Raw genomic sequence first — 14,464 nt, 5'->3', positions numbered from 1 at the left:
ACTTTGGAGATTAAACAGGATATGCTGAATATCAATAGAGTGAGTCTGATGGATGACTGTCCTAGCTCCACAACAAAGGGACGTCCAGTGGATCTCTGTGGACGCACACTGCTGATCCACATGAGACATGCACTCACGCTCGCACACTCCTCACCGACACATACACAACACCGCCTGACAGCACGGATATTTACTTCCACCCTGTAGTCAAGTTATAACAAAAAAAACAACACTGAACGCTTTTTGTTTTTTTGTTCTGGAAGGATAACAGAGTCGTTTGCATACATTAAACCCAGGCCAGAGGACCAGAGGACAATATGACCCCCCATTCCTACACACACACACACACACACACACACACACACACACACACAGGTTGAGGGTGACCGTTACTGCATCTGAATGAATGGAGATGGATGTAAAGTGCTTGAGAGCCTTTTTGACCAGGAGGAGATGATGAAGGGTGATGGATAGAGAATGAAAGAAGCAAAGGGAAGGACGGAGAGGAAAGGACAGCACTGGGTTTCCAAAGGGACGCCATTACACTAAACCACAGCAGAGAAACACAAAGAGAGGGACAGAGGGAGGAAAATACTTCCAAAAATGACTGCACCGACACCATCACCACTGTACGTCCTTAAAAACATTATTTTTTCTTGTCCCGTGTCCCTGTCTGAAAGGAATTCACAGTCACGTCAGTCCCGACCTGATCAGCTCCGACCCTCGCAAGGCTCATGTGAGTGAAGTCTACTAGTCCTCCTTCTCTTTCTCAGCCAGGCACCCAGCTCTGGCTGTTGTGTGACTGTGGAGGTCCAGGGAACACCCCCATGCCCATTCCCAAACCTATGCCCATGCCTACACCTTGCGAAAGTGACCCATCGTAGTTGTAGTCCATTCCCTCCGTTGAGCCCATGAAGTCGTTGAGGAGGATGGACTCTACGTCACAGTCCAGGCCGCTCTGATGGACTTCCATCTCCATCTCCGACTGCTGGAGTCGACTTGATGTCGTCTGGTGGTGGCCGGGTTGGTGGTAACCCGAATTCTGCGAAGAGTGGAGGTGATGGTAGTATCCTTGCCAGGTTTCCGTCATTCCTTGCAGGCTGTAGGTTTGGTGTCGAGGTTGTGGAGCCGAAGCCAGGTGACAGGGATCTTGGGGGACGTCCAAGACGCTGGCGGGATTAGGGGGCAGCGAAGTGGATGGGAGGTGGGCACGAGAGCCGAAAAGGCTGGACGTTTTGTGGTTGTAAGGTTGCAGCAGGTCGCTGTTCATTCTGGGAGAGAGGGACGAGCCTTGCCTGTGTTGCAAGTGGCTGTGCAAGTGGCTGGCATTGGGGCTGGGCTCAAGCTTGTGCTCGAAGTCATGTGCCGGGTGGTGCTTGGTGCCATGGTTGTAGTCCAAGCTTGGGTGGTGCTTGTTGGAACTGTGGTTGTGATGGAGGCTTGGGTTCTGCTCATGGTCGCTGTGAAGGCCTTGATTAGGATTGGGATTGGGGTTGGGATTCTGGTTGTGATTGTGATTATGAGCTCGAGAGTTGGCTGACGTCTGGGGCATCAAGGAATGTGATGTCCCGCCTTGGCCCACCACCACCTCCTTTCCGCAGTACTGCGGCCCTCCGGCTAAGAGGCTCTCCAGAGCATTGTTCTCCGAATAAGCCCTTAGGGAATGCTGGAAGCTGGTTGGCTTATTTTCCTGGATGGTCTGCATAGGGCCATGGTGCCTTAGCATTGCCATGGAAGGCTGACCATAGACAGTCCCACAGTAGGAGGTCTCGCCTTTGGGGCCTGGGCCATAGTGGTACCCATTGCATTTGAGTTGTGGTTGAGGGAATCCTTCTTCCAAGCTGATGGCTCCAGCAAGATCTGCCAGCTGTGGGAGCTCTACAGAAGTTCCTCCAGTTCCCAAAGCTGGAGATCTGGTACTGCTCGGACTTGGATAGAGATGAGGAGAAGCTGAACAAGACAGCCCTCCCTCCTCTGGCTCATCTGGCTCAGTTTCAGCCATAATTGGAGACAGACAGCCACTCAGTGTAGACGCAGAAGAGCTGGTTCTGGAATGAAGATCCGTCCATGCCTCAAACTCCTCACTCCCTACCCCTATTCCCCCTTTCCCAGCTGGGCTTCCATGCTCCGGAGATTCCTGGATCCCAGCCCCGGCCCTGGCCCCAAGTCCTCGGCCCATTCCCACGGCTCTCTTCCGGCTGATCCGACCTCGGCTCTTCAGGTACTTTGTACCGTTGTCCATGGAAGCAGCTCGCCGTCTCGGACCCTTGCCCATCTTCCCTCCTTCTGGGTTCAGCATCCACCAGGAGCTCTTTCCTGTTCCCTCGTTCTGCACTCGGATAAACCTAGTGTGCAGGGACAGGTTGTGTCGAATAGAGTTCTGTGAAGACGACAAGAACAAAAACAGATTGTTAAACGCTGCTGAAAAACAGATATTTTATTATCTCAGTAGTTTCTCCTGGAGAAAAAGGCCAGATAGAAAGACAATGGAGATATTATTTCTTCAGGTATTTCTCAGAAAGAGTTTTAGCTACAAATACTTCTGTGTCTAGAAAAATACATATCTCTGTACTTTTTCCTTAAAATCTCAGTCTTTTCTTCTTAATATCTCAGTAGTTTCTCCTGAAGAAACATGAGATCTGATGGAAAGACAACAGAGATATTGGCTGCTCAGGTAGTTCTCAGAAAGAGATGTATCTACAAACGTCTCTGTAGTTTCTTCTTAGACTTTATTCATTAATATCTCTGTAGTTTCTCCTAGACAACATTGAGGTCAGATGGAGAGATAGTGGAGACTGTAGATTGTCTCTCCAGCTCCCAGAGACTGGGAATATCTCATGTCTCCTCTTGGGTTTGAGTGGAGATCTCAGTGGTGTCTGATGCTGGACCCTGTGCTGAGTAATTGGGCAGCAGATTATCATTCAGAACGAATGTGAGATGTGGTGAAACCCGGCAGGGTCTGAGATGCAGCAAAATGCAGAGAGTGATCGATTCTCTCTCTCTTTCTCTCTCTCTCTCTTTCACTCGCTCTCTCCCTCCCTCTCCCTGCCTCACACCAACACACATCAAACCGTCGCCAAGGTTACGTGAATGAATCACACGTGGCAACATGATCGCAGACGGCGCTATCGATCGCAGGCCTTCAATAGTAGGGGAAGCCAGTGAAAAAGAAAGAGAGAGAGAGAGAGAGAGAGAGAGAGAGAGAAAAGGAGGGGGGAAATAGAGAGATAGATATAGACTGAAGGTGTGAGCAAGAAAAAAGAGAGGTTTAGGGAGATAGACGAGAGAGAGAGAGAGAGAGAGAGAGAGAGAGAGAGAGAGAGAGAGAGAGAAAGGAGGGTGGAAATAGAGCGATAGATATAGACTGAAGGTGTGAGCAAGAAAAAAGAGAGGTTTAGGGAGATAGACGAGAGAGAGAGAGAGAGAGAGAGAGAGAGAGAGAGAGAGAGAGGGAGACTGGAAAAAGAAAAACATTTAGCGAGATAGAAAAGAGGAGAGAGAGGAAGAAGAAGAAGAAGAGAGACAGAGAGAGAGAGTGAGAGAGAGAGAGAGAGAGAGAGAGAGAGAGACTGGAAAAAAGAAAAACATTTAGTGAGATAGAAGAGAGGAGAGAGAGAGAGGAAGAAGAGAGACAGAGAGAGAGAGAGGGAAAAAAGAAGAGAGAAAATGAGGTGGAGAGAGTTAGAGATAGGAGTGAGCAAGACAGAGAGAAGAAAATAAAAAGGGAGAGGTTTAAGGAGATAGAAGAGAGAGAGAGTGAGAGAGAGAGCAAGGAAAGTGGTGAGGGGAAAGGTTGAGAGAATATGCAAAATGACAGAGCCTCAGACCCAGAGGATGGACCACCACTGTGAGAGTGTTTATTTTTCCACATATCCACCACATTTAGACCAAACTGAATTGATGAGGACATCACAGGCCCCTGACCACCACCTTATGAATAACATCTTAACAGCCTCATAACTGCTCACCAGTCTCTCTGCATTATTAATGTCCACGGTTCATGACACTGCAGAAGTGGACATCACTATTACTTTGCTCTTAACACCCTGCATCCTGAAAAATTTGTGGGTAACCACGAGTCACCTCAGTGAGAAACATCCTTTAAAAACAGCTGGACATTTAAACAGCTGGACACCACATTTTTTATGTTTATTTTATTAAACTAATTATTAGTTTATTCAGTTTACATTGATGTAGGAGGGGACCTTTTCTCCCCCTTCTCTACAAGGGAACACTGTCTTGCTTTGGTCAAAACCCCACAAGCCCCACAGCAGTGTTCTCCCCCTGTCTAAACAGCCCTGTTCAGAACAGCCCACCAACCCACACACTCTGAAACAAGACCACAGTCAGTTTTCTGTGTGCTGCCTAAGTCCAAAACACAGATAAAACGAGCCATTCTGATTCTGCTCCGCTTCTGACATCAAGTGCAGAGACTTTAGAATGGCCCCGCCCCCTCGTCTGAGTCTGTCCAATCACATCACTGGACCCGCTGGACTGGACTGAGAACGCGAAGACGAGGTTAAACGCAGCAAAACAGACACAACGAGCACCAAGAAATAAGAGCACAAAAATGAGAACAAAGAGGAAAGACAACCGAGCAAAAATGAAAAATGGCTAAAAACCAGAGCTTCTGCTCCTTGCTCCTCACTGCTGTGCGCTCGGGGTCGGGGTAAACAGCGAGCGGCTCATTATCATTTAAAGGAACAGGTGCTGAAAGCAAGCATTTTCTATCTATTGTTACACTTATATAGCGCCTTTCTAGATAGCCAAGGACGCTTTACAATTCACACTGCTCAGAATGCTCAATCCACACACTGGCGAGAAGCGGCAGCCAAACGCGCACAGCGTACTCTCGACCAGGAACGACCGTCCACCCGGAGGACTGCATCGCGCTAGGGTTTCACCCAGGATAGAGTGCCAATCCATATCTGGGCACACTCACATTCACACTCATACAGCAGGACAGTTATTAGACAGAAGCCAATTCACCTACCCTCCATGTTTTTTTTTTTTGGACTGTGGGAGGAAAGCGGAGACCCCGGAGGCAGACACGGGGAGAACATGGAGACTCCACCCAGATGGGACTTGAACCCAAGATCCCAGCGCTGGGAGGCGAACGTGCTAACCACTAAGCCACCGTGCCGCCTGCTCAACTGTACCGTTCTGAATAACGTCTGTGGGGCTCGTAGGGTTTTGACCCCCAACCTGTGTTCTTCGGTGTGTGGGGGGAGGGGGTGTGTGTCTTCAATGGGGTAGTTAATAAAGTATATTAGAATTCAGGGTAAAAACAAAAACCTAATCACACTGTATTAAAACCATAACCCGGTTAATGAGAGGCAGAACGGTGTGAGGGTGTGGTTCACTGAGAGAGGACTGAGATGCATTTTCCAGAGTTAATAAGAACACAGAATCCAGACTGAGATTATTGCATAATGAGGGTTTTAATCTCAGAGGAAATCAAGCGTGAGATTTGCGGAGAACAGTCGGAGCAAACCCCCAACGAGCCGAGAGAAATGTCTCAGTCTGGGGTCACCTTGGAGTAAACAATGTGGCAGAGAACAAGGGCTGCGTCCAAAAGTTTGCAGACACTTTTCGTCCAACACTAAGCGCCCCAGGAGTGTGTTCCTATTTTGACTGCAATAACAGCCTCCACTCTTCTGGGAAGGGCTTCACTCTAGAAGCTGGAACATAGCTGTGAGGATCTGATGGCATCCTGCCACATTAACATCAACGAGGACAGAGATCACTAACCCTGCCCAGTCCAGCACATTCCGTCTGAGGCACACTGCACTGCTCTAAACTCCAATGCTGGGGGGGGGCTATGCCTTAGACTCATGTGCAGCTGCTTCAGAAAACCCACTCTCACCCCATACTTGTCCTTAAAGATTACACACACTGCTTTAAGCAACTCTAGGTAAGATTTGGTATTTTGCTCCTGGGCTCCGGCTACAGCTGCAGTGTGTGATTCACTTTTACAGCACTGTCCTGAGGAGTTAGCGTAGTTACACAGTGCAGTTTCTGCAGTGCTGAGCCTGGAGTGGCAAGAGCAGAGTCTCTATTGCCCAGTTACAGCTGAGTGGAGCATCACAGTGATTTTGAAGCTGTAACTTGAAGGTAAAAATAAGACCTAAAGTTGCTTTAAAACAAATGAGTGGTGATGGTGTTATGTAGTCTTTTAATTAAAAATTGTTTGTTGTTAAATGTATTTATGTTTATTAAAAGCATTTGAAAGTCATGATTAGAATCAGAAACCCTTTATTGGCCATGGTGCTCCATATTCAGTCACCCAGAGAAAACCCACGCAGACACAGGGAGAACACACCACACTCGTCACAGACAGTCACCCAGAGGAAACCCACGCAGACACAGGGAGAACACACCACACTCGTCACAGACAGTCACCCAGAGGAAACCCACGCAGACACAGGGAGAACACACCACGCTCCTCACAGACAGTCACCCGGAGGAAACCCACACAGACAAATCGAGAACATACCACACTCCTCACAGACAGTCACCCAGAGGAAACCCATGCAGACACAGGGAGAACACATCACACTCTTCACAGACAGTCACCCGGAGGAAACCCATGCAGACACAGGGAGAACACACCGCACTCCTCACAGACAGTCACCCAGAGGAAACCCACACAGACACAGGGAGAACACACCTCACTCCTCACAGACAGTCACCCGGAGGAAACCCACAAAGACACGGGGAGAACACACCACACTCCTCAAAGACAGTCACCCGGAGGAAACCCATGCAGACACAGGGAGAACACACCGCACTCCTCACAGACAGTCACCCCGAGGAAACCCACAAAAACACAGGGAGAACACACCACACTCCTCACAGACAGTCACCTGGAGGAAACCCATGCAGACACAGGGAGAATACACCGCACTCCTCACAGACAGTCACCCGGAGGAAACCCATGCAGAAACAGGGAGAACACACCACACTTCTCACAGACAGTCACCCAGAGAAACCCACGCAGACACAGGGAGAACACACCGCACTCCTCACAGACAGTCACCCGGAGGAAACCCATGCAGACACAGGGAGAACACACCGCACTCCTCACAGACAGTCACCCGGAGGAAACCCACAAAGACACAGGGAGAACACACCACACTTCTCACAGACAGTCACCCAGAGAAAACCCACGCAGACACAGGGAGAACACACCGCACTCCTCACAGACAGTCACCCGGAGGAAACCCACAAAGACACAGGGAGAACACACCACACTTCTCACAGACAGTCACCCAGAGAAAACCCACGCAGACACAGGGAGAACACACCGCACTCCTCACAGACAGTCACCCGGAGGAAACCCACGCAGACACAGGGAGAACACACCGCACTCCTCACAGACAGTCACCCGGAGGAAACCCACAAAGACACAGGGAGAACACACCACACTTCTCACAGACAGTCACCCAGAGAAAACCCACGCAGACACAGGGAGAACACACCGCACTCCTCACAGACAGTCACCCGAAGGAAACCCACACTGACACAGGGAGAACACACCGCACTCCTCACAGTCACCCGGAGGAAACCCACGCAGACACAGGGAGAACACACCGCACGCCTCACAGACAGTCACCCGGAGGAAACCCACACAGACACAGGGAGAACACACTACACTCCTCACAGACCCAATCCGTGCAGTTAAACACACATTTACACACAGACACACACACACTAGTGAACACTAGGGGGCAGTGAGCAGTTCCCAGAGTGGTGGGTTCCCAGGGAGCTGTTGGGGTTTAAGTTCCTTGCTCAAGGGCATCTTCAGTCATGACCTGACGGCTCTGGGGATCGAACCAGCAACCTTCCAGTTACATGCTCAGTTCCTCACCACCAGGACACAGCTGCCCCAAGTCTGTCTTTGTCTCTCTCTCTCTTTCCAACTATCTATAACTTTCTCTCCCCCCTCCCCCCCACTCTCTCTCTCCTTTACCCATTTTCTTTAAACTCTCTCTGTATCTCGCTACTGTTTGCACTCTCTCACTGTCTAACTTTCCACCTACCTCTCCTCTCTCAGTTATTCTCTTGCCCCTTCTACCCCCTCTCCCCTATTTCTCTCTCTGTACTCCCTCTCTCCAGGGACCAAACAGACAGTAGAGCCCAGCAAAGTAGGTACTATGCAATGGTGTGTTAGTGTGTGTTGTGCTAGTGCGAGTGGACAGTCCACCAACCAAAAACATCCAGCCAACAGCGTCCTGTGTCACTGATGAAGACCTGATCAGAAAGATCGAGAAAATGAATGAGTGAGCTATGAACTTCATCCCTGGATGTCATAAAACAGGCACGAGTCTGATTACAAAATGGTGACAACCCCGGCGCGTGTCAGACGATGGGGTAACCATGACGACCACGCTAAACGGTAAGGGGGGGGGGGGGGGCGAGAAAAGAGGGAAAAGAGGTGGGTGAGGATTGCAAGGCGGGAAAAAAAAGCAGAGGCAGATGCCGTTTGATGCTGCAGGTAACTCCAAACACTCTTTCATCTGCGACTGTCAGACGACTCACACCGACTCACGAGGGAGCGTCAATCATCCGCCGTCACGGCGCCGCAGGAGCCGTCTCTGAGGACGGGTGATTAGCAAGTCAAGTATAAGCCCCTCTCTCTCTCTCCTTCTCTCTCTCTCTCTCTCTGACTACCTCCACCCTGCTACAGCATCGTCAAAAAAAAAAGAGAGAGAGACAGAGAAACGCCCGCCAAAATACCACACAACATGAGTCGACAAATGAGCTTGTTGTTCAAACCCTCGAAAACCATCACAGCGTTCCTCAGATGTGATTAGACTCCAACCCGGAGACAAGCCACAGATCGGTGACATCTCAGACATGACTGCCCTCAGCTCCACCCTCTAATGCTGCAGGAGAGTGATGGATGGAATATTTCCATCTTAAAAAGAGCACAGGATGCTCCTCTCATCCAAGTCTCAAACACAGCCGTCTGCAGAGTCTCTCAAACCCCACACTGATGTTTTGGGGTTCCTAGGGTTTCCACCTTTCCTGGAAACTTGGAAATCCTGGAAATGTAGCCTTTCAGTAGCTGCCAGAGACATACACCCCACTCCACCTTCTTCTCCACGTGGGTCTAAACCTCACGAGCCCCACAGCAGTGTTCTCCCCCTGTGTAAACAGCCCTGTTCAGAACGCCCGCTTTCAGCACCTGTTCCTTTAATTGATAATGAGCCGCTCGCTGTTCCCCCTGACCCCAAGCGCACAGCAGTGAGGAGCAAAGAGCAGAAGCTCTGTTTTTTTGCAGTTTTCGCTTGGTTCTCTTTCTTCTCCGTTCTTGTTTTCTCCGTTTTTACTCAGTGCTCTTATTTCTATATATTAGAACCCCCAGCAATAATGCGTTAATGCATTTAAAAAGGTTGTCCCTTTTAAAATTTCCCTTTGTGGGCTGGTACGGGTGGACGTTGTCGGTTGTAGACGCTGAACTGTGTAGTCTGGCATTGGTCCGTCTCACTGTGGCTTGTGGTGAGACTCGGGAAATAACTGTGTCTCCACATTTGACCCAAACACCTTGTGGGTCTTGTCTGAGTCAGCGACTGGACGGCCCTCCCTCTCTCTGTCTCTCTCTCTCCCTCTCTCTCTCTCTCACACACACGCACACACACACACACACACACACACACACACTCAGTGAAATCCCCAGGCCTGAACTGACTCATGCCGAGTTCATTAAAGTCCAGCTGGCCTCAAATGAAGGCCGTAGGTGTTAATTCAGAGCTGGCGATTTTACGCCTTCACCCCCTTATCCTCAGGAAACACATACTCGCCTCCTGACCACACACACGTCCATCCAGCCAGAGAAATCTGGCAATCAGGCTTAATCCCACTCCAGCCAGGGTAATCCCGGAAAATCAGAGGCTAATCCTGGTTAAATCTGTCCGCTCCTCACCTGGGTGTCACCCCTGGAAGTGAGTGGAGCCGCCGGGGATTGGACGGATCATACACCGGCCAAGCAGGAGGTGACCAGAGAGAGAGAGGATTGGACAGAGCTATTACACAGCGAATCAAAAGCAGGCTTTACACACTATCAGACCCTGCAAATGGAATTAAGGTGGAGTAAAGCACTCTGAGCTCTTAAGGTGGAGGACATGACTCTTTAAAATATTGTGTACCATCATTTTTTTTCCTTTAAATTCTCCAGCTGAGTGACGGTGGTGAATAAAACTGTACAGCAACGGTCCGTGTACGAGCTTCGTACGCTTCATCAGTTCGTTTTTCTGTTTTGTATCTACCATTAATTTAAAACAGACTATTCATTTTTTAATTTTTCTATCTCTGTTTAAGTAAAACATAACCAAATACACGGACCTCCCCCTCAGAACACTCTTAACGTATTTAATATTACGGAAAAAAAGAAACTCCACTTCATTTTTAAGTGTGTTTCTTTAACTGTGAACCAGGGAAGAGGAGCTACCAATAGAAAATAATTTTCTTTAAAGAAAATGTGGCACGATGCCGCAGCAGGTAGTGTCTCGGAGGTTGTGGGTTCGAGTCCCGCTCCGGGTGACTGTCTGTGAGGAGTGCGGTGTGTTCTCCCTGTGTCTCCGTGGGTTTCCTCCGGGTGACTGTCTGTGAGGAGTGCGGTGTGTTCTCCCTGTGTCTCCGTGGGTTTCCTCCGGGTGACTGTCTGTGAGAAGTGTGGTGTGTTCTCCCTGTGTCTGCGTGGGTTTCCTCCAGGTGACTGTCTGTGAGGAGTGTGGTGTGTTCTCCCTCTGTCTGCGTGGGTTTCCTCTAGGTGACTGTCTGTGAGGAGTGTGGTGTGTTCTCCCTGTGTCTGCATGGATTTCCTCCAGGTGACTGTCTGTGAGGAGTGTGGTGTGTTCTCCCTCTGTCTGCGTGGGTTTCCTCTAGGTGACTGTCTGTGAGGAGTGTGGTGTGTTCTCCCTGTGTCTGCATGGATTTCCTCCGGGTGCTTCGGTTTCCACGCTCCAAAAACACATGTTGGTAGGTGGATTGGAGACTCAAAAGTGTCCGTAGCTGTGAGTGAATGTGTGAGTGTGTGTGTTGTCCTGTGAAGGACTGGTGCCACCTCCAGGGTGTATTCCCGCCTTGCGCCCAATGATTGCAGGTAGGCTCTGGACCCACCGCTGCCCTGAACTGAATAAGGGTTACTGACAATGAATGAATGAATGAATGAATAATAATCTATAGCAGGGGTCTTCAAACTACGGCCTGCTGCTTTCATTTGCCCCTTTAACTACAACAGCATAGAGCCTGTGGTCTGTCCGAGGGCATAGAGCTGGGTAGAGACGTTATGGACATGTCTCTACAACAGTCCAGCGACTACTGACCTGTCCTTCGCAGTCATTTCAGTCGAAAATAACAACACAGTGCTCCGTCAGCATCTGGTCCATGGTTCAAATGGTTAATATCAGGTTCTCTGCTCCGAGTCCCGCCTCCTGAACCCTCAGCACTGACAGGAGTGGCTTTACCGTTTCTGGCTGTGGCTGTGAGGAGACACAGTGCTGTAAACAAACGGCTGAGTGAGAGATGCCGACCACATCGCGTCTGGTATCGATTAAGAGACAGTGGCCCCAGATGCGATGGTGTGTTAGGGGCGAGTTCAATCCAGATTCAACATCTGCGCTTTTCAGGGAGAACTTTTCCCTGTGCGCTCACACACACTTGTGCCATAAAAACCAGCATAGACGCCCAAGAGGATCGACCCGCCGTCCCGTACTCCACAGTGATTCACATTTTCAGAATATTATAACTTTAAAAAAATAAGAACTTCAAAATATTTATGACGTGGTATAGTTTTTTCCCAGATGTTTCCTCCTCAGGCTGCAGTCCAGCTCCTGAAAGACTGGAAAACAGAGCTGGCCCTTTGATTAAAAAGTTTGAGGACCCATGTTCTATAGCAACAAGCCCCTCAAAACATCCTCGTTTTGGTTTAGCTGCACATATGAGGACCAGGGGGTGGCAGATCCACCACAGCGGACACTGACAGGTCTGTTTTGTCTCTAATGTGAGGACAGAAGGGACGATGCAGGATGCGAGGCTCTTACTGAAGCCTTCTTGGTTTATCCACGTTCTCTAAACGTGTGGCTGGACTTCAGTTGTGTTTCTACTGTAGCTTCTGTCACAAAATAAAAAATACCATTGTGCATTTCATACATTAGGAGCGCTCTAATATACGGGGACTTCTCCTCAGAGCCCCAGGTTTTTAGATTCTGTGCAGCGTCCCAATTTCCCAAAGCATTCAGGGGATGGTTCTGCACACAGAGAGAGAGAGAGAGAGAGAGAGAGAGAGAGAGAGAGAGAGAGAGAGAGAGAGAGACGACCATTATTTATTAATCCATTTCACACAGCCAGCAGTCATTATGCATGGCCCCGTCAATGGGCATCTCTCTCCACCACACATTTATTTGATAATAAGCACAAGTGGGCTCAGAGATAAAAGAGCTGACTGTTCAGTTCACTGAAAGATAGAGAGAGAGAGAGAAAGAGAGAGAGAGAGAGAGAGAGAGAGGGTAAAATAGAGGGAATATGTTTGTGTGTGTGTGTGTGTGTGTGTGTGATGAAGAGAGACAGACAGGGTGTGTGACAGACAGAGATAGAGAGCTGAAGAGAGAGAGAGAGACAGTGAGAGAGAGAGAAAGAGCCAGTGAGAGAGAGAAAGAGAGTGAGAGAGAGACAATGAAAGAAAGAGAGAGACAGTGAGAGCTGTGTGTATGAAAAGGGAGATGATCGATGGAAATTAGTCAACACTAAAGATGCTCTTCCTGTGTGATGTCACAGCAGCATGTGTCTGTTTGGGGGCGGAGTGTTTGTGTGTCTTTGAGGGGGTGATTTGGAGTGTGGTGATGGTTGCAGTGAGGTGGAGGCTGGAGGAAATGTGAGAGCAGAGAAAACTCAACACAACACACTGGAGACGTTTCTTAATTCCACTCACACATTACCTCAAGTCTGATGTGGTGGTGGATCATTCTCAGCGATGCAGTGACACTGACGTGGTGGCAGTGTGTTAGTGTGTGCTGTGCTGGTGCGAGTGGATCAGACACAGCAGTGCTGCTGGAGTTTTTAAACCCCTCAATGTCTGCACTGAAAACAGTCCACCGACCAAAAACATCCAGCCAACATCATCCTGTGTCACTGATGAAGGACTAGAGGACGACCGACACACACTGTGCAGCAACAAATGAGCTACTGTCTCTGACTTTACATCTACAAGGTGGACCAACAAGGGAACAGTGTTTCACAGAGTGGACAGTGAGTGGACACAGGGTTTTAAAACTCCAGCAGCACTGCTGTGTCTGATCCATTCGCACCAGCACAACACACTAACACACCACCACAGTGGACAGATCAAGCCAGGCTCTGCCCCATCAAAGAGAGGGACACAGAGAGGATTCCAGAGATGGACAGAGGAGGGATGAGTGAGGGAGATGTTTATAAATAGCTCGGACCAGATTAAGGAGCAGGTAATCTGAACCCCCCCCCCCCCCCACACACACACACACACACACTTCACCCCCACCCCCACACACATGCCTACAAGACCCTGAGGGCACCACAGCCAATGCTCTCACGCACAGCATTCAATAAACACTCTCGCTCAAAACTCGCACTCAGAAGCCAACAAATGACGGCAAATACTCACTCAAAGCTATCACTCAAAACACTCTCAAACTCTCACTAAAAACACTCCCAAACTCTCGCTAAAAACACTCCCAAACTCTCACTAAAAACACTCCCAAACTATCACTAAAAACACTCCCAAACTATCACTAAAAACACTCCCAAACTATCACTAAAAACAAACTCAAACTATTGCTAAAAACACTCTCAAACTGTCACATTTAAAACTATTTCAAACTCTTGCTCAAAACACTCAAATCTCTCACTCAAAATACTCTCAAACGCTCGCTGAAATCACTCTCAAACTATTGCTAAAACAAACTCAAACTATCGCAAAAACACTCTCAAACTGTCACATTTAAAACTATTTCAAACTCTCGCTCAAAACACTCTCAAATCTCTTGCTGAAAACCCTCTCACACTCTCACTCTAAAATCTCTCTCTCAAAACTCCTGCTCAGAAAGTTTATTCAAATCTCAGAGCTCAGAGCTCAGAGCGGCAGGACCCTCGTGTCTCCTCCGAGAGAATGAACGAGAAAGAGAGAGACACCAGTTTGTCCTCATCACAAAGTCGTCCTCTGTCTTCGGCAGAGCAAGTTTCAATTAATTAGCGACTCATTAATTAAGTCACGCTTGGTTTGTTTCAGTCGGAGGGCGGGGAGCGCGCTGATCGCTTTAATCAAGAGCGCAGACGAGGAGCAGCTGCACATGATTGTTAATTAAAGCAGGACTTAGATTAATGCTTTAAAACCAAGCAATGTCCAGAGATGGCAGCGAAGGACAAAGGCTGGTGTAGAAGAGTTTCCCCTTTTTCATTTGTGTGTGTGTGTGTGTGTGTGTGTGTG

At 48.9% G+C, this 14,464-nt stretch overlaps 1 protein-coding gene across 1 annotated transcript in view; it reads right to left on the bottom strand.

Moving 5' to 3' along the window:
* Window positions 1-542: 542 nt before the first annotated feature.
* foxo6b (forkhead box O6 b) overlaps window positions 543-14,464 on the bottom strand; it is a 29,647-nt gene continuing 15,725 nt past the window's right edge. The window contains exon 2 of the mRNA XM_066674194.1: window positions 543-2,380. Within this exon, the coding sequence (XP_066530291.1) occupies window positions 770-2,380 (1,611 nt within the window). The 3' untranslated portion in view covers window positions 543-769. The remainder of the gene's footprint in view (window positions 2,381-14,464) is intronic.

Source organism: Hoplias malabaricus, chromosome 6, assembly GCF_029633855.1.
Source record: "Hoplias malabaricus isolate fHopMal1 chromosome 6, fHopMal1.hap1, whole genome shotgun sequence".
Lineage (NCBI taxonomy): Eukaryota > Metazoa > Chordata > Actinopteri > Characiformes > Erythrinidae > Hoplias > Hoplias malabaricus.
This window is presented reverse-complemented; position numbering and strand designations above follow the sequence as displayed.